Raw genomic sequence first — 24956 nt, forward strand, 5'->3', positions numbered from 1 at the left:
CCCGAAACCTGAAGGATCTGGAGAAGGTCTGTATGGAGGAGTGGGCCAAAATCCCTGCTGCAGTGTGTGAAAACCTGGTCAAGAACTACAGGAAACGAGCCTCCCGGGTGGCGCAGTGGTCTAGGGCACTGCATCGCAGTGCTAACTGCGCCACCAGAGTCTCTGGGTTCGCGCCCAGGCTCTGTCGCAGCCGGCCGCGACCGGGAGGTCCGTGGGGCGACGCACAATTGGCATAGCGTCGTCCGGGTTAGGGAGGGTTTGGCCGGTAGGGATATCCTTGTCTCATCGCGCTCCAGCGACTCCTGTGGCGGGCCGGGCGCAGTGCGCGCTAACCAAGGGGGCCAGGTACACGGTGTTTCCTCCGACACATTGGTGCGGCTGGCTTCCGGGTTGGAGGCGCGCTGTGTTAAGAAGCAGTGCGGCTTGGTTGGGTTGTGCTTCGGAGGACGCATGGCTTTCGACCTTCGTCTCTCCCGAGCCAGTACGGGAGTTGTAGCGATGAGACAAGATAGTAATTACTAGCGATTGGATACCACGAAAATTGGGGAGAAAATGGGATAAAAAAAATAAAAAAAATAAAAAAGAACTACAGGAAACGTATGATCTCTGTAATTGCAAACAAAGGTTTCTGTACCAAATATTAAGTTCTGCTTTTCTGATGTATCAAATACTTACAGTATGTCATGCAATAAAATGCAAATTAATTACTTAAAAATCATACAATGTGATTTTCTGGATTTTTTTAGATTCCACCTCTCACAGTTGAAGTGTACCTATGATAAAAATTACAGACCTCTACATGCTTTATAAGTAGGAAAACCTGCAAAATCGGCAGTGTATCAAATACTTATTCTCCCCACTGTATGTATGTGTGTATATATATATATATGCTAGGCTCTATACACCGTCACTACTTTCTTGACTTTTCTCTTTCTATCTCTGCCTTTCTCACTCTGTCTCTTTTAATCTCACTCTCTCTCCTTCTCGCTCTCTCTCAATCTCTCACACTCTCCCCTTGTCTCCCTCCCTCCCTTTTCTCTCCTGCTCCTGTCTTTCCCCTTCTCTTTATTTACTCTCTATGGTGCCCTGGAGCTATTCCTCCTTGGCATTTCCTAGATTGAGGAACTGGCTCTCTTGCCAGTCCGTATTTCAATGTACAAATCCCTCTCCGACTTGCCTGACTAAGTGCTAACACTGCATGTGTCTCAAATGGCACCCTATTCCCTATATGATGCACTACTTTTGACCAGATCCATATGGCCTCTGGTTAAAATGATTGCACTAACTAGGGAATAGGGTGCAATTTGAGACACAACCTCACTGTGGGGGTTAGCTAATTAGCCAGAGTGATTTCCTGCCTCTCTACCCCTTCTTCTTGCATCTGTTTAATTCAACTCTGTTCCTTATGAAAGTCATAGCTCAGTTCAAATAGCATTTTTCACATTTTCCACTGCCATGTATTGACATATAAATATATTGACCTTGTTCTGTGGCCAGAATAGCATATGCTCATAGTCAGATATTTTATATGGCACATATGGTATGGAAGGAACAGACTGTATAGTACATGCAGCTTAGTACAAGCATAGTAACGTGTTCAATGTGATCTAATGTTATGGAATGGTTAATGATGTTACAAATGGTATTAGTATGTGTTGTGGACTGAAGACCTTTATGGTTGGCCTTCACTGGTGTTCTTTGAAGACCATTGTGTAAAGACCTTAAGTAAAGGAACATCATTTCACTACAGTTCAAATGCCTGCAATTCAGCTTGGCTTTAATAGTGGTTCGGATTAGTTTAATTAAATATGATTATCAATTGAATAACAATAATTGTCAAGGGGATTATTTGAATGAAAATGTGCTGATATTGAGGTCTGTTAACTGAGGCCTTGACTTCACCCTTCAGGAAAGAGTAAATAACTACAATTTAAAAAAAATAAACAAATATAAACAAACAGTATTACCATTCAGTCGGCCGTTAATAAATTACTGTTTGCATGTTATGCTTGATCGCTCACATTTAAAATGGAAAAAGTCCACAAACTAAAACAATTAAATAAAGTCTTATGCCTCGTTGACTTCTCTGCTGTAATCAGTAAACTAATACATAATTTGGCTTAGCTGTCGTAGCTGTTTTTGTAAAAAAAAAAAAAAAAAAAGTAACACATCCAAACTTTCACAACTTGACCATTCTCACAAGGTTTGCGCCTCATTGGCTGGACAGCAGTAAACACATTAAGCTCAAAAAACAACAAACAAAACAAAGCCCGATATTGACATTATTCATGTATTTACCTTGGATACTTCACAGTAACCAGTTAGTAAGAAAAAAATACTGACTCCACAATAAATAGTGAAAAATAAGGCAAACAAAAGGCATTTATTCCATGCTTATTCAGGATATTCAATTGTACCATGCTTCCTTCCCCAAATAAGCTTTCCTGTTTCTTGAAAGAATCCCCCCTCGGCTCATATCATCTACCGATAGAGACTGTGATGTTTATGTGTGTGTGTGAGAACCATCTCTGTGTAGCAGCTCTCAGTAGAGATTGGGATATCTCAGCAACCTACCGAAGTGCTGACTAGCGAAACAATGCTCACATTGAGACCACCGGCTGTGCCGCGGCTCCCCTGCTAGGCTCCCCACCACACACACACACACACACACACACACACACACACACACACACACACACACACACACACACACACATCAGCCCCCCCCCCCCCCCCCCCCCCCCCCCGCTGATCTCTAGCCTTGTTAGGAGTATGTAGCCATATCTCCAGCACAATGACACCCTCACCATACACAATCCCTTTTACAGCTTCATATTCAACCTGGGAATGTGTGTGGGGTTTTCACATGGAAGGAATGTGTGGAGAATTGACCGTGTCAATTGTGTCCTCAGCTTCTGCCCTGTTCTGGTGATTCTTCTGAGGCACATTTTTGTTGCCCTCTTGTGCCATGTAGGTAACATAGCTTCTCAATAATGTAAATGAACTTGAGAGAATTTTTTTCCTAGGGAGGTATAAGTAATTGCATTATTTGTGAAGTGAACAGGACTAATTATATAACGAGTTATGCTCATATTGTATCACATTGACTGTAATGGGAAAATGCTAAACTATTTGAATTAAAGTTAACTATCTGGACTTTTAGGGTTTGTGTTGAATGTTTATTTTACACTATTCATTTAATCTGTCTTGTCTGACTGAATACAGTATGTAACTCCCATCGGCTTTCTCCCCACAGCTGTACAGCTCGGTGGAGTTTGGAAGGAGGTGGCAACTTGTCCATGAGAGGGTGGCCCCCAATCGATTCTACTGGTAAGCACAGCAACCATTACCCTTCTTCCTGTCTTTCCTAATGTCGAGACTAACTATACATTTAACTATACATTGGTCGTTCCACATTCTTAATGGAAGGAGATATGCCAGAGTGAATCCTCTTCTTTGCATTACATTATTGATGTGTCTGCGCCTGTTCTTTCTCAACATGAGATAGCAAGGTACTGACACTCTAAAGAGGTTCAGACTTCTAATGAATGCAGCGGCCCATTAGGGCTTGTTAGTGAACTCACTGTGCTGAATGGTTCAGCGTTTGGAATGCAGCTAACGATGTGGTCTTCGTTTGGTCGAGCGTGGCTAGTGGACAAGGGAATGTGAACAGACGGAGTAGTCAACACATGAGTTGGATTTTGGATGAGTTTTGTGATTTCAGTTGGACCTGTTGGAGCCCTGGAGGGTCCTGTTCAATGTTATTCCTAAAGCAAGGTTATATACAAGGTTTTGGAGTTACGTTTGGAATGTTAATTTGAGGGCGTTAAATGGATTTGGATATGTATGAATTACCTTGTACAATTAATGCTGCAAAAAATATATTATTTTTTAGGAATTTCTGTCTTGGGATACAGCAGTCCTTGATAATATTTGATAATAAGAGCATTGTAGTTTGATTTGATCTTCTGTTTGAACCATATAGCCCTAGGTCGTTCGAAAGCATGACCTTACTTGACTGTCAGTCAAATCCACCCCATGAGAATGCTCTTGTCTTCTATCTATATTCTGCAGGGATTTGATCTTCCTCCTTCTGTTTCGTTTCTTGTTATCCTCCTCTGTTCTCCATCTGTTCTACTTCGTAGCTGGTCCCACGTCTGCCAGACACGAACTGTCAAATCCAGTCATTTTTAACACAACTGGCTTAAGTCGGATGTATAAAAAAAGCTTTTGTTGAGTAAATTTGTGCGAAACTGTCAGGGGTAACAAGCTAGGCAGTTCTGGGAGGACGATGCCTAGAGGGTTTGCTTCTGCACTCCTTGAGTGAGTGAGATGTATTTTTAGAACTGTGTGAACCCTGTTAATAAGGTTTTGGGAAACTTCCTTTCTGAATCAGACCATTGTAGTTGAAAAGAAAAGGCACAGTCGTGAGCAGGTTAACATGTTTCGTCATGAATCTTGTTCTAGAGGCAGCTTTGTGTCGCTAGCACAGCCACAAATTCATAAAATCAGATTTGAAACCTAACCTTAACCACACTGCTAACCCTGATGCCTAACCCTAACATTAAATTAAACCAAAGAGCTAATACATTTGTACAATATAGCCAATATGACTTTGCAGCTGGCCCATCAAGTGGAAATCGCTCAGTTCTGACTCAAGGACAGGACTCGTCCCAAAAAACGTCAACCTGCCAGTCGTGAGCAGATTTTCATCTGGAATCTGGATCACATCTATAGATCACATTCTCTCTGAGTTTTTTTAATGTGAGGCAAGAGCTCCATCTCATGACAATCCTTCTCCTAATTTTTTACCACTAGTCTCAAGGGAGACAACATCACAGCTAATGAAACGTCAAATCATTATTACTGCCCCTTACATCTTCTCACATTGTAGATGCTGTAGGTTCAGATTCACCCTATAGTACAGTCTATGAGACTTGAAATAGGTGAGCTTAAAGAATGGTTGTTCACCCTTAGTTTTTAAACTGAAGAGCGAATGAGGGAGAAAGAGAGGGAGAATTAGAGATGATGCGTTATTATCTGGGAAATCACCAATACTGACAAACTGCCATAATTAAGATCGGGGGTGGGCTCTGTGCGTGATATCCTTTCCCTTTGTGTGCTGTCTCCTTTGCTCTATGAAGATATCCCTCTGATTTCCTTTTAGTAAATCTTTCAGGCCTGTAATGATTTTGTGTAGCTGCACTGTGTCTGCGGGCGTTCTGAGCAAGCAAATCAATTACTTTCCCTCTTACTAATGATGTCAGGATGCGTTCCCCATCAATCTGTCAGGAAAGTAAGGGCAGTTTCGTAAGGTTTTGCCTTGAACACGGTGACATCACACGCAACACCTGAGGTAGTTTTCCTTTTTACCTCAATGTACAACCTTTTGAGGTGTTCCACAGAGGTATAGCCTGGGGCCCTTGAAGTTTCTTGCAATTGTCATTCTGGTTGTCATTTCCCCTCAGTGTTCTGAATTTATCTGACAAGCAATGTCAGGGATAAGAAGGTAAGTATAGGCTCGTTAGCATCAGTGATATCCTTCTGTCTTTTCTTGCTAAAGAATAGTGATGTACCTGAAAGAAATGTGTATTTTCCCTCGCAGGTCCAAAACGGGTTTAGACAAAGAACCGGGCTTAATTCACCTGGAAACCATAATCTCTGAAGGACGTGAGTAATTACATTTTCAGAGTTCCTGCTCTGTTCCTCAGTTTTCCGGTGTCTCTACTGTACCATGGGCCTTGAACTAAAATGGAAAGGGTTTGAGAGGGTATGAAGGGCTATTGGCCACACGATTTAAAGGCGCGGGGGACACAATGACGATTGAGGAAAGTAATGCATATATTAGAATGCCTTTTAAAACCAGAGTGATCCCGATGCTCAACATTCTGAATGTCAATGGAATGGATGGAAACCCAATGGCCATCCGTCCATGGTTTGGCAGAACAGAATTCATTTGAATGGATCTACCTGATACAGTGACGCAATATGCATGATACAATACCAATTCACAGTTGATGTTTTTCTATTCTGTCATGAACATGTATCCTAACGTCAAAAGGTTGAGACGGATATGGAGGTAACACATGACATACACAGCTCATAGTTAATCTTCGCCATTGTACTGGGGATACGTCTCTCAAAACTTAAGGGTTATTCTCCCCGGTCCTCAACTAACTCAATAGACAAAAATAGAAACTCCCCTCTAATCGTTGACAGAAAGCAAACAAATAACCTTTTTGGCCGGAGTGGCAGATTCACTCCCAGTTAGCAGCCGCCACAGATACAGACACCATTGTGACAGCGCAAGCCTTGCCCATGTATGGCCATCACCATTGATCACGCGGCTCGCTGTGTAAACCAGACAACATATTTAGCTGAAGCCTAACACACAGGGACAGCCAGTCCCACACCTCGCTCCCCACCTCACACCGCTGTTGAGAGGAAAGAAAGCAATTGGCCTCCCTGGTCCTCCATCCACTTTCCCCTCGCTTTTTGCTCGCCACTTTATTGATGCAATTAATGTGAGACACCTGATGGAAGGCTAGCTCGCGGTGAAGGCTGCCTGTCCCCCATTGGCTAATATGATCATTGGTTCTATGGCTGCGGTTTCTTCTCTCCGTGTGTGCAGAGGCGCTGTACGTCACCTGCAAGCTGCAGAACTGCACCGAGGCCAATAAGGGCAAGCCGTTCCCTGGCTACATTGACCCCAATTCCCTTGTGGTGCAAGACGAGTATGTGTTTGTCCAGGTAGGTAATTGCCCATATCTGACGTGAACCAGAACAGAGGTGTGTGTGTAAGACAACATGTAGTAGGATTATCAGAAATGTTGAAGATCATATTACTCTTAAGTGTTTATTTTAAGGCTATTATGTATTTTTGGGATTGGTGCGTTTTACTGATGAACGTGTTTTATTGATGTAATCCAAAGGGGTGTGTGTGAGTGAGAGAACATGTAAGACGTTTATTGGAAATGTATTATAACAGATTATATTAATCAGTGCTTTAGTGTGTAGTATGCTTTGATGGGTCGTATATCTTGAATGTGTTTTCATTCAATGGTTTCATGACCTGCAGGTGTCAACTGGTGGGCGTCCAATCTACTACGTGTCAGCCAAGCGGGAAGTCTTCACACCCATGAAGCTACCCAAATACACCTTGCCTAAGGTATAACCCACCGACCATTGCGTGACCATGTGTGTCTATCAACATTCCAGGATAGAGTAGAGGGTGCAGAAGTGTCTAGGGCTCATGCTGGGAACAAACAACAATCCCTGCTGCAGGAGGGAGTATATGGTTCCGGAAGCGAGAGTGTTACCCACTCGACCAGACTCCTGTCCAGTGGTTATATATCTATGATTCAACCTACCTTAAATGCATCAAAAGAATAACCTCTATGGGAATTCAAACCTAAGCCATCATGAGACCAATACTGGAAACAACACAGGTAGCTTTCTATCCAGCATCTCTTTGTTATTTATGAGTGAACTGAGGCCCAAACCGACTGCCGTTGTTTCTGGCATTGTTATTCAATGCAGCTATATGCCTGTGGCCTCTCTTGTGGCCTTCCCGCCTCTCCATTGACAATTAAACATGTTTTATTCAATCAAGCCATGGGCCATCCTCATCTCTCTCTCTCGCTCTTTCTCTCTCCACACTGAGGTGTTGCAGGTGCAGTCAGAGGTAGATGAAATTCACTAGCGAGAACAGCTTGTGTCCCTCTGTGTTAGTGCGGGCCGACAAGCACACAATTCAAGTTAATAAGTGTAATATCCTCCTCGCTGGAGTTACGTTGGTGAGAATGAGGTCTGATACTGATTTATTCTTATGATTAAACCCAGCGGGGGTGGGATGGTAAATTGGGTAGACGGAGGTTCTCGAAAGCCCACTGTAATACACCCGTTGACATATTATTATTAACAGGCGTTGATTGTGGGTACATGGAAATCAAAGCTGATTCAGAGTGTCAATTGTTCAGGTTAATCAAGGGAGAGGTTAGATTCGATTTATAATTTGTTATTTTCTTGTGATTATGTGCTGGATTAATTAGAATGCGTTCTAAATGGGTAGATGCATGCAAAATTTGTCAGGGTTGAACTATTCTCTCCATGGCGGAGCTACAGTAGTTAGAGATAGTATCAAATCAAAATTGTATTTAATCAGATCCCTTCCACTGTACAATACTTCTGAAGCAGTAGATCGTTTTTCTGTTACCTTACTGGTGAAAAGGAGGGGGAAGCTATACATTTTGAGAGTTACATACTGCATCACCTCTGTTAATTTGATAATTACATGGGGATTTAGAAATTGGACGTTTGAGTCTGTGTTGCTTGATACTCTCTTCATTAAGTCATTCATTCCCGTGTAATTAGTATTGTGTAATTATTTTGTGTAACTGAAATTACAGTTGGCCTGCATGGCATTAATTAAACCTGATTGTTTCACCAATGCAATCTAATTGAAATGGTTAGCTACCAACTAATTATTGAATTGTAATGAAACAAAATCGCTGTAAAAATGGTTAATTTAAATGTTCATTTAACTCAGTGTACCAAACATTAAGAACACCTTCCTAATATTGAGTTGCCCTCAGAACAGCCTCAATTCGTCGTGGCATGGACTCTACAAGGTGTCGAAAGCGTTTCACAGGGATACTGGCCCATGTTGACGCCAATGATTCCCACCGTTGTGTCAAGTTGGCTGGATATCTTTGAGGTGGTGGACCATTCTTGATACACACAGGAAACTGTTGGGCGTGAAAAACTCTTGACACAAACCATGGCACCTACGACCATACCCCATTCAAAGGCACAAATCTTTTGTCTTGCCCATTCACCATCTGAATGGCACACATACACAATCCTTCTCTCCATTTTTTCAATGCTTAAAAATCCTTCTTTAACCTGTCTCCTCCCCTTCATATACACTGATTTGAAGTGGATTTAACAAGTGACATCACTAAGGGATAATAGTTTTCACCTGGTCAGTCTGTCATGGAAAGAGCAGGTGTTCCTAATGTTTTGTACACTCTGTGTATATTCGTCTGTAATTAATTACATGATACAGTATATATGCAACTTAATGTCAAATGTAACCCGCTGACGTTCTTTCTCTGCTAGGATCTGCATGTGATCAGTACGGATGAGAACCGGGTGGTTGCGGCGGTGCAGGAGTGGAACCAGAACGACACCTACAACCTGTACGTGTCAGAGACTGGAGGGGTCTTCTACACCCTGGCCCTGGAGAACGTAGTTAGCAGCATGGGGCACGAGGGCAACGTCATGATAGACCTGTATGAGGTAAATATACAACTCAATGATAGACCTGTATGAGGTAAATTTACAACGTCATAATCGACCTGCATGAGGTACATATACAACGTCATGATAGACCTCCATGAGGTACATATACAACGTCACGATAGACTTGTATGAGGTAAATACTGTATACAACATCATGATAGACCTTTATGAGGTAAAAATACAACATCATGATAGAGCTGTATGAGGTAAATACTGTATACAACATCATGATAGACCTGTATGAGGTAAATACTGTATACAACATCATGATAGACCTGTATGAGGTAAATACTGTATACAACATCATGATAGACCTGTATGAGGTAAATACTGTATAACATCATGATAGACCTGTATGGGGTAAATATACAACGTCATGATATAACTTTATGAGGTAAATACTGTATACAACATCATGATAGAGCTGTATGAGGTAAATATACAACATCATGATAGACCTTTATGAGGTAAATATACAACATCATGATAGAGCTGTATGAGGTAAATATACAACGTCATGATAGACCTGTATGGGGTAAATATACAACGTCATGATAGACCTGTATGGGGTAAATATACAACGTCGTGATAGACCTTTGAGGTAAGTATACAACGTCATGATAGAGCTGTATGAGGTAAATATACAACGTCATAATAGACCTGTATGGGGTAAATATACAACGTCATAATAGACCTGTATGGGGTAAATATACAACGTCATGATAGACCTTTATGGGGTAAATATACAACGTCGTGATAGACCTTTATGAGGTAAATATACAACATCATGATAGACCTTTGAGGTAAATATACAACATCATGATAGAGCTGTATGAGGTAAATATACAACGTCATGATAGACCTGTATGGGGTAAATATACAACGTCGTGATAGACCTTTTGAGGTAAATATACAACATCATGATAGAGCTGTATGAGGTAAATATACAATGTCATAATAGACCTGTATGGGGTAAATATACAACGTCATAATAGACCTGTATGGGGTAAATATACAACGTCATGATAGACCTGTATGGGGTAAATATACAACGTCATGATAGACCTGTATGGGGTAAATATACAACGTCATGATAGACCTGTATGGGGTAAATATACAACGTCGTGATAGACCTGTATGGGGTAAATATACAACGTCGTGATAGACCTGTATGGGGTAAATATACAACGTCGTGACAGACCTGTATGAGGTAAATATACAACTCAATGATAGACCTGTATGGGGTAAATATACAACGTCATGATAGACCTGCATGAGGTACATATACAACGTCACGATAGACCTGTATGACGTAAATACTGTATACAACATCATGATAGACCTTTATGAGGTAAATATACAACATCATGATAGAGCTGTATGAGGTAAATACTGTATACAACATCATGATAGACCTGTATGAGGTAAATACTGTATACAACATCATGATAGACCTTTGAGGTAAATATACAACATCATGATAGAGCTGTATGAGGTAAATACTGTATACAACATCATGATAGACCTGTATGAGGTAAATACTGTATACAACATCATGATAGACCTGTATGAGGTAAATACTGTATACAACATCATGATAGACCTGTATGAGGTAAATACTGTATACAACATCATGATAGACCTGTATGAGGTAAATACTGTATACAACATCATGATAGACCTGTATGAGGTAAATACTGTATACAACATCATGATAGACCTGTATGAGGTAAATACTGTATACAACATCATGATAGACCTGTATGAGGTAAATACTGTATACAACATCATGATAGACCTGTATGGGGTAAATATACAACGTCATGATAGACCTTTATGAGGTAAATACTGTATACAACATCATGATATACCTGTATGAGGTAAATATACAACATCATGATAGAGCTGTATGGGGTAAATATACAACGTCATGATAGACCTTTATGAGGTAAATACTGTATACAACATCATGATAGAGCTGTATGGGGTAAATATACAACATCATGATAGACCTTTATGAGGTAAATATACAACATCATGATAGAGCTGTATGAGGTAAATATACAACGTCATGATAGACCTGTATGAGGTAAATATACAACATCATGATAGAGCTGTATGAGGTAAATATACAACGTCATGATAGACCTTTATGAGGTAAATATACAACATCATGATAGAGCTGTATGAGGTAAATATACAACGTCATAATAGACCTTTATGGGGTAAATATACAACGTCATGATAGAGCTGTATGAGGTAAATATACAACGTCATAATAGACCTGTATGGGGTAAATATACAACGTCGTGATAGACCTTTTGGGGTAAATATACAACGTCGTGATAGACCTTTATGGGGTAAATATACAACGTCATGATAGACCTGTATGAGGTAAATATACAACGTCGTGATAGACCTGTATGAGGTAAATATACAACGTCGTGATAGACCTGTATGGGGTAAATATACAACTTCGTGATAGACCTGTATGGGGTAAATATACAACGTCGTGATAGACCTGTATGGGGTAAATATACAACTCAATGATAGACCTGTATGAGGTAAATTTACAACGTCATAATCGACCTGCATGAGGTACATATACAACGTCATGATAGACCTGCATGAGGTACATATACAACGTCACGATAGACCTGTATGACGTAAATACTGTATACAACATCATGATAGAGCTGTATGAGGTAAATACTGTATACAACATCATGATAGACCTGTATGAGGTAAATACTGTATACAACATCATGATAGACCTGTATGAGGTAAATACTGTATACAACATCATGATAGACCTGTATGAGGTAAATACTGTATACAACATCATGATAGACCTGTATGAGGTAAATACTGTATACAACATCATGATAGACCTGTATGGGGTAAATATACAACGTCATGATAGACCTTTATGAGGTAAATACTGTATACAACATCATGATAGACCTTTATGGGGTAAATATACAACGTCATGATAGACCTTTATTGGGTAAATATACAACGTCATGATAGACCTGTATGGGGTAAATATACAACGTCATGATAGACCTTTATGGGGTAAATATACAACATCATGATAGACCTTTATGAGGTAAATACTGTATACAACATCATGATAGACCTTTATGAGGTAAATATACAACATCATGATAGAGCTGTATGGGGTAAATATACAACGTCATGATAGACCTTTATGAGGTAAATACTGTATACAACATCATGATAGAGCTGTATGGGGTAAATATACAACATCATGATAGACCTTTATGAGGTAAATATACAACATCATGATAGACCTTTATGAGGTAAATATACAACATCATGATAGACCTTTATGGGGTAAATATACAACGTCATGATAGACCTGTATGGGGTAAATATACAACGTCATGATAGACCTTTATGGGGTAAATATACAACGTCATGATAGACCTGTATGGGGTAAATATACAACGTCATGATAGACCTGTATGGGGTAAATATACAACGTCATGATAGACCTGTATGGGGTAAATATACAACGTCGTGATAGACCTGTATGAGGTAAATATACAACGTCATGATAGGGTAAATACTGTATACAACATCATGATAGACCTTTATGAGGTAAATATACAACATCATGATAGAGCTGTATGGGGTAAATATACAACGTCATAATAGACCTGTATGGGGTAAATATACAACGTCATGATAGACCTGTATGGGGTAAATATACAACGTCATGATAGACCTGTATGGGGTAAATATACAACGTCATGATAGACCTGTATGGGGTAAATATACAACGTCGTGATAGACCTGTATGAGGTAAATATACAACGTCGTGATAGACCTGTATGGGGTAAATATACAACGCCGTGATAGACCTGTATGGGGTAAATATACAACGCCGTGATAGACCTGTATGGGGTAAATATACAACGTCATGATAGACCTGTATGGGGTAAATATACAACGTCATGATAGACCTTTATGGGGTAAATATACAACGTCATGATAGACCTGTATGGGGTAAATATACAACGTCATGATAGGGTAAATACTGTATACAACATCATGATAGACCTTTATGAGGTAAATATACAACATCATGATAGAGCTGTATGGGGTAAATATACAACGTCATAATAGACCTGTATGGGGTAAATATACAACGTCATGATAGACCTGTATGGGGTAAATATACAACGTCATGATAGACCTGTATGGGGTAAATATACAACGTCATGATAGACCTGTATGGGGTAAATATACAACGTCGTGATAGACCTGTATGAGGTAAATATACAACGTCGTGATAGACCTGTATGGGGTAAATATACAACGCCGTGATAGACCTGTATGGGGTAAATATACAACGTCGTGATAGACCTTTATGAGGTAAATATACAACGTCGTGATAGACCTGTATGAGGTAAATATACAACGTCGTGATAGACCTGTATGGGGTAAATATACAACGTCGTGATAGACCTTTATGAGGTAAATATACCACGTCGTGATAGCTGTATGAGGTAAATATACAACGTCATGATAGACCTCCTGTACATGTACATAGTAAATATACTGGAGATAAGGTAGATGTACCTGTTTGTGTGGGTAACACTGATGCCTGCAGCACACATACGTCATCCTGGCTCCACTGCTTCTCTGAATCTTCCTTCCTCTGTCTCTCTACTCATCTCTACCTATCTCTGTCTCAATAAAATAAAAAATACTGTGAATATGTATATGTGTATATATTAAAATAAATATTTGTATATGTATACAGGGAATATACTGTAAACAAGGCATGAGTGTGTTGAAGGAGCATGCTTAATGTCTTGATTGATCTGTAAATACACTGGAGAAAAGGTTAATACACATACAGGTTGACAATGCTCAAGGGTGGCATGTCATTTTAGAAACAGAGGTGGTTTGCACGAGAGTGTAACCTTGAGATACCAATTGCCTTCATCTTTCCTGAGACCGGAAGTGAAATGTTGCCTCTGGAGCTATGCTCTGGAACACTTATACCACATACTCTAGTGGTACAGAATATAGGCCCAGGCCTATAGTAGGCTTTGAAGGGTGGCGTCCCTGTGGGGCCATGATATCGAATGTTTGCAGAAGTACAAACTATACAGTTTCAAGGTGTTCGACCCCCAAGTACAAGGTGTATTGAACGATTTCCAATCACACAGTTGACAGATGGAATGAATATATCACTGATAATAACCATCAAACACAGCCTCGTTTCAATGCAATCTTCCCAAAGAGACCTATTCTTTCTCTATATTACCTACTCCGGTAATATTAGATTGTATTGACTAGCGATCAATGTGGGAGAGTTTAAGAACCAGGAGGTGTGGAGAATCAAGTAATCTCCTGTCACTTTTGGACGTTAACCGAGTTGCTGTTCCATTTTCAAACGCGCTTTGGAATGAACACAGAACTGCTGACGCGCACCTTATTTTCTTTGATGAGTAACTGCAGACATTAGCTTACATACCTGATACAAACGAGGGGCCCGCTGTACACCAGATTGCCAGGGAAGAAATTGCAGCTCTGAATGGATATCAGCTCCGTGGAAAATCAAATAATTAGGCTGTTGATGATATACCAGCCGTGTCTAAACCCCTCATTTGGCCTTGCGATCGGCGATAGAATCAAATCCAGTCCCTTGATTGGGGTCGGGGACCCGAAACACAGCATATGCTAAAATCTGAGCTCCAGGCGAGATTGAAGTATCTGTCAATTATTGACGAGAAGGGAGTGCTTGGCAGATGCACGTGAGGACTTCAACTCAATTTCATATTCAGAGTTATTCCCAAGCCCCCAAGTCAGATTAATTTAGGACACACGTATCTTACTACAGTCTCTAGAGTCTAGACGATAAATCGCTTCTTATTTATTTTATAATAAATGGCTTTTAGCGAGATGTTATCACGCTTTCATGGCTATAGCATGTTTGTGTGCAACGCCAGAGGGGATGTACTGTAATGTGCATCATGATATATTGTGCTCTGCTTAATAAGGGAGATATGATTGTGTTACAGATGTCGGCTCTTAATTTGATCTCTCTCTTGTTGCTGAGAATATTCCTGCACTGCAGAAAATGCAGATGAGCTTTGTGATTGACATAAATGAACTGAAAACCCGCACTAACACACGGTTATGTAGCCTACTTTTTGCCAGCTAACAGCCTAACCACCGATCAAGCAACATCATGGACTAAACATTCAAATCCCGTTGCTGCAGGGTTATTTTGCTGTGACAATATAGGTCTAATTTAAGATCCGACATCTGTATAACAATAATATCTCCTGCATTAAGCAGAGCACAATATATTATGATGCACATTACAGTAGATCCCCTCTGGCGTTGCACACAAACATCCTATAGCCATAAAAGCGTGATAACATCTCGCTAAACACCATATAATATATGTTTGTATTACAAGATAAGCAAGACTTGATTTATCGTCTGGACTCTATGAAAATGCGTAATATTAGTCAGGTATTTTTAACCCTCATCCATTATCTTGATGAGACAGCCTGGTCTTGTATTTTGTTCATAACAAACTTACATTTTTCACTTTTTATGTTAATAAAAGGCAAAGAATGCCATAAGAGCACTTTCAGTTGAGAACAATGTGTCTGACCATTTCCCTAGAAATAGGTCTAGAACCTTCCTTGAAGTAACCACTCATTATTAGACGAGCTACAATTTGGTGTTGATAGCAGGATATAATAGAAGAATTACATCTTCCAAACATGTTTTCCCTAATCTCTATCTCCTAGGTGGCGGGTATAAAAGGGATGTTCCTCGCCAACAAGAAGATGGACAACGTGGTGAAGACTTACATCACCTACAACAGAGGGAGAGACTGGAGGCTACTGCAGGCTCCCACTGCTGACCTGAGGGGCAACAGCATCCGCTGTGAACTAGTGAGGACACACAAAAACACAGATTCACACACACCACACAAACAGATGCACGCACGTACCAAACACGCACACACGTCATAACACTGTTGGACTTGTCAACGGGGCCTTGTCAGAAGTTGACTAAGCCGGGCCGTTGCCGCGGTGGTGAGGGAGGGGGGGATAGAGCTCTGAAAGAGCACTGCTCGTCAAAGCTGAGCGCCCCGGAGGTTGTGCAGCGGAGGAAGCTAGCGGAGCTGAAAGGTCAGCCATTTTGATTTTGATCCAGTCCAATCAACTGATCTCACGTTTAGAGCTGGAGATGTGTCAGAAAGAGAGAGAGAGATAAAGAGAGAGACAAACTATGCCCTTCTTTTCTTTGTTTCTCCACAAACTTCGTGCTAGCTAGTAGCTACTTTCAGTGGCCAAAGTTGAGACCATTGCTGTGTTGTTTGTGGATATCAACTCTATTCGGTGTCTTTCTAATAGGTAAGTGTGCTGGCCGTCTAAAAGTAACACAGATTTGCTCTAATGGTCAGCTTTATTACAGTGTATATTATAGAGACAGGTCCCAGTCAGCCAAGGGGTAGAGCATAGCCCCCTTTTTTAGCTTCCTTAATACACCCCAAAAGAATTACCCTTTGATAAAGTAATTAGTGATTCAATAGAGCACCTCGCCTTCACCCAGTATGATGCAGTCATTTGTCAGAAAATGTCAGCATTTTAATAAACCTCTAAACACACACAACACACACGCTCGCACTACTGGCATTTGCAGTGTCCTAATGAGAATTGTGCAGCTAAAGGTTATTCCCATCAAAACTAATGGTGGAAGGAGCCAATGGGGAGTAGTGTTTGTGTGAGGATTTATGATGGGGGGGGGGGGGTTGTGTGTGTTCCTGTATGTGTTTAATAAATCCCACCTCGATTTGCTTGGGGGTCTTCTCTGATGAGTGTTTGTGTTGACATACAGTTAAGTCTATTCTGTTGACAGATCCCCCCCCCCCCCCCCCCCCGTTTGTTAATGAGTCAGGCTAACTGTTCTGTTTGTCCTTCCTCCCCAGCCATACTGTTCCCTACACCTCCACCTACATGTGTCGGCCAACCCCTACACGTCGGGGAATATCGAGAGCAAGGACTCTGCCCCGGGGATCATTGTGGCCTCAGGTAGGTGAACATGGGATTTCATTTAAAGTGACAGTGTGGATTTTTAAAGTTACGTTTATTTGCGAAGATTTTGTGAAGCTCAGATACTTGAAGTGTTTCTTTTGACTTTGAGTTGAGTTTAGACAATTTACATACCTTTTCGTTCTGGGAAGAACATATAGGCCTGTGTTAAAGTTTTCAAACCCAGGCAGTTATACAACTCAGGGGCTTCATTCACGTTGCAAATATATCTGGATTTAAATGATGTACTCAGCCCAAAGCACTTCCTGAAAAGTTTCTGATCCGGCATACTTTAGGACGGCCATGCATACTATTTGTTGTGGACCCATACTGACGTCCCCGCTCTGTCACCACTGTGCGTTGTATACAGATAGATTTCTAGCTAAGTGCTACACTTGGGAATTCTAGAGTGGGACAGAATCTTCAGAGTGCCTGCTCTTCCTCTTAAGTGCCTTTTCTTATTCTCCTCCAGTCACTGCCTGACTAGCGCCCTTCTATTGTCTTTTATATTGTGCTCTATGGAACTGTTGACTCTTCGTGACACACTGCTCATCGCTGGCTTTACATGGCCCTTTCAGTCAGATATGACATTCTCCCATTTGCACATGAACAGAGACTAAATCTAGACGAAATATATAATGTTAAAATACCACCTTTGCCACCCAACTGAACATGCTTCTATTTAAGTGATAATACAGAGAAGCCGGTGTTTGGAGGATATATTGGCACGGGTGTTGTTAGGCCCGAGATGAAGTCAATCACTTCAAACTGAAGCTGGAAAGACTGCAAACTAGCTGCACTTTGTTTCGTTTGACCTTTTTTTCCAATTGGCATTTCTTTGTATACATCAATAAAAATGATGCCAGCTGATTCATGATTTAAACTGGCTGAGAAACGTTGCCTGCCTGTCTGTCTCGTCCCGACTCACAACACGTTCATTACTATGGGACAGCTGGAGATTGAATTTGAATATTGAATCAATGAGAGACAGACAGCAAGGTTTCTCCGCTGTTGAAAACTAAATATTAGTCTAAAAGAAATGTGAGCTAATGTCTAGATGCTTTTTATAGTGGAGATGAAGTTTATAAAGTGCCTGGCTGGGCTGATGAGACGGTGGATTGCGCAGTCAGATGGAACAGAGTAAATAGGCATTATAACGTCATAGATTTAGCCGGTGGTAACTTGTGGAATAGACACCGGCTGGAAAACGCTTTTAACCAATCAGCACTCAGGATTAGACCCACCTGTTGTGTAAAAAGGGACACTCGTTTTTTGTTGTAAAACAAAACACCCAGCCCTACCATCCACAGTGCGTTTTTCTCTCCCACGGGAACCTAGGTGGCAGCATGTCTGTGTCAGCTCAAATGTGTTACCAAACACAGGTTTCCATATTACAGAAACCCACAGTGGTGCCCAAAACTATACCCATCACGGTTTAGCCCTTTATGGCTGCCGACTGGGAGTCCGGGCACAGGAGTGCATATCCCCTCGATGCACTCATCATCTCCCCTCCGTTAGTGGAGTAAAACAAACACCACAGGAGGGTCAGAGACTATGTCGTGTCCCAAATATCACCCTGTTCCCAATGTAGTGCACTACTTTTGATCAGAGCCTATGCACTAAATAGGGAATCGGGTGCCATTTTTGGACTCACTATCAGCATCAGTCTCAGAATGGCTTCCCATTTTTAGCTGTAGGGCTTTTAATTCCTGCTGGGCTAGACTAGTCTATGACATGTCTCCACACGCCTTAGGAGTCAGGAGTGTGTCTAGTCTACTACTAGACCGCGCCATGGGGTCTCTGGAGAACTCTGGAGGACTTCATGGGGTAGTATAACTGGCATAGTATGACAGAAGGGTTATCGCTAGTACAAGTGGAATTGTTATTACAGAACATCTCTGTATCCATTATATAGAATATTATATCCATAATGTTACTGACTGACTGTGTTTAGCTGAGTCATGGCTCTGGGACAACAGCTGTGGGACCAGTCATTCACATACAAACACACAAATAGTGTTTTCACATCTTTGTATCCATTCAAAGTAGGCTACTGCAACCGACCGTGTTTTGCTGGGTGATAGATCTCTAAAGCAACAGCTATAGGGAAGTTGAGCAGAGCACTGTTTCACCCCGACACTGGATAAAAGCCCTTAATCCTGGGGTACAAATCTTATCAAATCACGTTTCATTTGTCACATGCGCCGAACACAACAGGTGTAGACTTTACCGTGAAATGCTTACTTACGAGCCCTTCCCAACAATGCAGAGTTTAAGAAATTCGAATAAAAAGAAAAATAGTAACATGAGGAATATAATACACAAGAATGTAGCTGTATACAGGGAGTACCAGTACCAGATCAATGTGCAGTAGTACGAGGTATTTGAGGCAGGATAAAATGACTAGGCATCAGGATAGATAATAACAAGGTATTTGAGGTAGATATGTACATGAAGGCAGGGTAAAGTGACTAGGCATCACGATAGGTAATAATAAGGTATTTGAGGTAGATATGTACATGAAGGCAGGGTAAAGTGACTAGGCATCAGGATAGATAATAATACGGTATTTGAGGTAGATATGTACATGAAGGCAGGGTAAAGTGACTAGGCATCAGGATATATAATAATAAGGTATATGAGATAGATATGTACATGAAGGCAGGGTAAAGTGACTAGGCATCAGGATAGATAATAATAAGGTATTTGAGGTAGATATGTACATGAAGGCAGGGTAAAGTGACTAGGCATCAGGATAGATAATAATAAGGTATTTGAGGTAGATATGTACATGAAGGCAGGGTAAAGTGACTAGGCATCAGGATAGATAATAATAAGGTATATGAGGTAGATATGTACATGAAGGCAGGGTAAAGTGACTAGGCATCAGGATAGATAATAACAAGGTATATGAGGTAGATATGTACATGAAGGCAGGGTAAAGTGACTAGGCATCAGGATAGATAATAATAAGGTATTTGAGGTAGATATGTACATGAAGGCAGGGTAAAGTGACTAGGCATCAGGCTAAATAATAATGAGGTATTTGAGGTAGATATGTACATGAAGGCAGGATAAAGTGACTAGGCATCAGGATAGATAATAATATGTACATGAAGGCAGGGTAAAGTGACTAGGCATCAGGATAGATAATAACAAGGTATTTGAGGTAGATATGTACATGAAGGCAGGGTAAAGTGACTAGGCATCAGGATCGATAATAATAAGGTATTTGAGATAGATATGTACATGAAGGCAGGGTAAAGTGACTAGGCATCAGGATAGGTAATAATAAGGTATTTGAGGTAGATATGTACATGAAGGCAGGGTAAAGTGACTAGGCATCAGGATAGATAATAACAAGGTATATGAGGTAGATATGTACATGAAGGCAGGGTAAAGTGACTAGGCATCAGGATAGATAATAACAAGGTATATGAGGTAGATATGTACATGAAGGCAGGGTAAAGTGACTAGGCATCAGGATAGATAATAATATGTACATGAAGGCAGGGTAAAGTGACTAGGCATCAGGATAGATAATAATATGTACATGAAGGCAGGGTAAAGTGACTAGGCATCAGGATAGATAATAACAAGGTATTTGAGGTAGATATGTACATGAAGGCAGGGTAAAGTGACTAGGCATCAGGATAGATAATAACAAGGTATTTTAGGTAGATATGTACATGAAGGCAGGGTAAAGTGACTAGGCATCAGGATAGATAATAATAAGGTATATGAGGTAGATATGTACATGAAGGCAGGGTAAAGTGACTAGGCATCAGGATAGATAATAATAAGGTATTTGAGGTAGATATGTACATGAAAGCAGGGTAAAGTGACTAGGCATCAGGATAGATAATAATGAGGTATTTGAGGTAGATATGTACATGAAGGCAGGATAAAGTGACTAGGCATCAGGCTAAATAATAATGAGGTATTTGAGGTAGATATGTACATGAAGGCAGGATAAAGTGACTAGGCATCAGGATAGATAATAATAAGGTATATGAGGTAGATATGTACATGAAGGCAGGGTAAAGTGACTAGGCATCAGGATAGATAATAACAAGGTATTTGAGGTAGATATGTACATGAAGGCAGGGTAAAGTGACTAGGCATCAGGCTAAATAATAATGAGGTATTTGAGGTAGATATGTACATGAAGGCAGGATAAAGTGACTAGGCATCAGGATAGATAATAACACGGTATTTGAGGTAGATATGTACATGAAGGCAGGGTAAAGTGACAAGGCATCAGGATAGATAATAACAAGGTATTTGAGGTAGATATGTACATGAAGGCAGGGTAAAGTGACTAGGCATCAGGATAGATAATAACAAGGTATTTGAGGTAGATATGTACATGAAGGCAGGGTAAAGTGACTAGGCATCAGGATAGATAATAACAAGGTATTTGAGGTAGATATGTACATGAAGGGGAGAGAGAGAGAGAGAGAGAGAGAGAGAGAGAGAGACTTCTCCTCTAGCCTCCTGTTAAACCACCTGACTCTAATTAGCCACTAAATGGGAGTAATTATAGTAGAAGGCCCAACAGCCTCAGTCTGATAGCAGAGGTCTGTGTGATAGAGGAGACTGGATGGCTAATACAGCACAGTAAGTGGACTATACTACTGTAATGTGTGTTAGGAAACCTTTTTAGTTAATGTATGAAAGGACATGACTGACTTTGAGTGTACAATCTGCATCCTTCAGGGAGAAATGACATCAATCACTTCTGTAATTTAAGAAACTTATTTTATGAAGGTTATGTACAGTACATCAGGCAGCTGTGGAAGTTTGGATTGTATTTAAATCAGCCCCACACCCTCAAGGATATCAATAGTTTAGCACTTGGCTAAAATCATTACGGGACTCTCTCATCCCGAACACTTCACCCAACCTCACCCCACTCTTCTCCTCAGGCTCCATCGGAGCGGAGTTGACCACCAGCAACGTGAGCATGTTCATCACCTCGGACGCCGGCAACACGTGGAGACAGGTGAGAGGGAGGGAGAGATCCCCAGGATGGTGTTTAATCCACCACCTTGCCACCCGCCGCTGTGATTTAGTGCAGATAATCAAATGAGCTCTCTAGACTAATGTTATTCGGTAGCCCCCCTGCCTTTGCCTGCCTTTGCAACGATGCCTGTGGGTGGGTGTCTGTGCCACCTCTCCTCTACCTCCCTTATTTGACGGCCGCAATTTTGTGCCACCTCTCCTCTACCTCCCTTATTTGACGGCCGCAAAGAGGGTGGATTGAGAGGGGGGGGTAGAGGGAGGGAGAGGTGAAGAGGGAGGGAGGGAGGGGTGGAGAGGGATGGAGGGAGGTTGGTGGAGGGAAAGATGGGTGGGGAGGGAGCGGTGAAGATGGAAGGAGAGGGAGGGAGGGGTGGCGAGTGGGAGAGGGGTGAAAGTGGAGAGGGAGAGGGTGCGGTGGAAAGAGAGGGAGATTGATGAAGAGGGAGGGGTAGGGACGGAGAGGGGTGGAGGGAGAGAAGAAAGGAGAGGGGTGGAGAGCGGGAGAGGGAGGGAGGGAGGGAAAGCGGGACAGAGGGGGTGGAGGGAGTGGGGTGGAGGGAGAGAGGGTGGATTGAGAGGGGGAGGGAGAGGGGTGGAGGGAGGGAGAGAGCGGTGGAGGGAGAGGGGTGGAGGGAGGGAGAGGGAGGGAGGAAGGGGTGGAGAGAGGGAGGGGTAGAGCGGGACAGAGGGAGGGGTAGAGGGGTGGAGGGAGGGAGGGAGGGAGGGAGGGAGGGAGGGAGGGAGGGATGGATGGAGGGAGAGCGGGACGGACGGAGGGAGAGCGGGACGGACGGAGGGGGGTGGAGGGAAAGATGGGTGGGGAGGGAGCGGTGAAGATGGAAGGAGAGGGAGGGAGGGGTGGCGAGAGGGAGCGGGTGAAATTGGAGTGAAGAGGGAGAGGGGTAGGGAGAGGGAGGGAGGGGTGGAAAGAGAGGGAGATTGGTGAAGAGGGAGGGGAAGGGAGTAAGGGAGAGGGACGGAGAGGGGTGGAGGGACGGATAGGGGTGGAGGGAGAGGGGGACGGAGAGGGAGGGGTGGTGGGAGAGAGGGTGAGGGAGGGGTGGTGGTGAGAGGGAGGGGTGGTGGGAGAGAGGGTGAGAGGGAGGGGTGGAGGGAATGTGGGTAGGAGAGGGGTGAAGGGAGAGGTGTGGAGGGAGAGGTGTGGAGGGAGAGAGGGAGGGGGAGAGGTACGGAGGGGGAGAGGTACGGGTGGTGGAAGAGGGGTGGTGGTGAGAGGGATGTGGGGGAGAGGGACGGAGGGGGAGAGGGACGGAGGGGTGGTGGGAGAGAGGGGTGGAGGGAGTGCGGGTAGGAGAGGGGTGAAGGGAGAGAGGAGAGGGGTGAAGGGAGAGAGGGTTGGAGGGAGAGGGGTGGAGGGAGGGAGAGAGGGACATACGGGGGAGGGGTGTCTGATGTATTATCATCATGCTGATTTGAGCCATAACTCATTTCAGGTTTGTGTGTAGTGGGTGTGTGTGTATGTGTTTGCATGCCTGTGTGTGTGTACTTTCATTCATTAGTTGCTCTTTCATCAACATTAAAGTCCACTACTAAAACAAAAATGTCTTGGTAATCAATAACGCTAGTAATTTAATGAGTTTATACTTTATACCTTTTGTCTTTCAGATCTTTGATGAGGAGTACAGTGTTCTCTACCTGGACCAAGGAGGGGCCCTGGTGGCTATAAGACACACTCCACTCCCCATCCGACACCTATGGTGAATCTCTATTAGAGAAATAGAATTTGGCATGGTTTGCATCGACTCTCTCTCTCTCTCTCTCTCTCTCTCTCTCTCTCTCTCTCTCTCTCTCTCTCTCTCTCTCTCTCTCTTCTCTCTCTCTCTCTCTCTCTCTCTCTCTCTCTCTCTCTCTCTCTCTCTCTCTCTCTCTCTCTCTCTCTCTCTCTCTCTCTCTCTCTCTCTCTCTCTCTCTCTCTCTCTCTCTCTCTCTCTCTCTCTCTCTCTCTCTCTCTCTCTCTCTCTCTCTCTCTCTCTCTCTCTCTCTCTCTCTCTCTCTCTCTCTCTCTCTCTCTCTCTCTCTCTCTCTCTCTCTCTCTCTCTCTCTCTCTCTCTCTCTCTCTCTCTCTCTCTCTCTCTCTCTCTCTCTCGAAGACTCAATCCTCACGTTCCCATAAGCCTGATAGTGTAATGAGTATGTCTAAGAACAGGAAGTTATTAGTGTAATTCCAAACCAGTAGGCCGTGAGATATTCGCCTCCTTTGACGATTGCCATTCAATTTCACCTTTCCCTGTTCGTTACGTGATGTAAGCCTTGCCTTTCAGTGCCTTTAGAATGCAGTGCTCATATCCTGTGTCATGGTGGAATAATTTAAATTCAGTTTGAATTAGTTTGATGAGACACTGGGGAAGATTTGTGTTTTCTCCCGTAGAGATGCATATAATACTGTAATATTGTACACTGTAATATGTTCTGGTATGTGTTATTATTATATTGCTATGGTTTCTACCATAAAGATACAGCAGAAAATACTATAATACTGTTAAATACACGAATGGAGTTCTCATTCTATTGCTA

The 24956-nt window shown here is 42.1% G+C and overlaps 1 protein-coding gene across 1 annotated transcript in view; it reads left to right on the forward strand.

Annotated features, from left to right (window-relative positions):
- The window catches only part of LOC120023098 (VPS10 domain-containing receptor SorCS1-like), a gene marked incomplete at its 3' end in the record, with an annotated part of 162957 nt that overhangs the window by 117599 nt on the left and 20402 nt on the right, over positions 1-24956 (forward strand). Inside the window, exons 5-13 of the mRNA XM_038967072.1 lie at positions 3257-3330; positions 5606-5670; positions 6632-6750; positions 7079-7168; positions 9121-9300; positions 16107-16253; positions 17294-17396; positions 22325-22401; positions 24048-24139. Of these exons, the coding sequence (XP_038823000.1) occupies positions 3257-3330; positions 5606-5670; positions 6632-6750; positions 7079-7168; positions 9121-9300; positions 16107-16253; positions 17294-17396; positions 22325-22401; positions 24048-24139 (947 nt within the window). The remainder of the gene's footprint in view (positions 1-3256; positions 3331-5605; positions 5671-6631; positions 6751-7078; positions 7169-9120; positions 9301-16106; positions 16254-17293; positions 17397-22324; positions 22402-24047; positions 24140-24956) is intronic.

This window comes from Salvelinus namaycush, chromosome 2, assembly GCF_016432855.1.
Source record: "Salvelinus namaycush isolate Seneca chromosome 2, SaNama_1.0, whole genome shotgun sequence".
Taxonomy (NCBI): domain Eukaryota; kingdom Metazoa; phylum Chordata; class Actinopteri; order Salmoniformes; family Salmonidae; genus Salvelinus; species Salvelinus namaycush.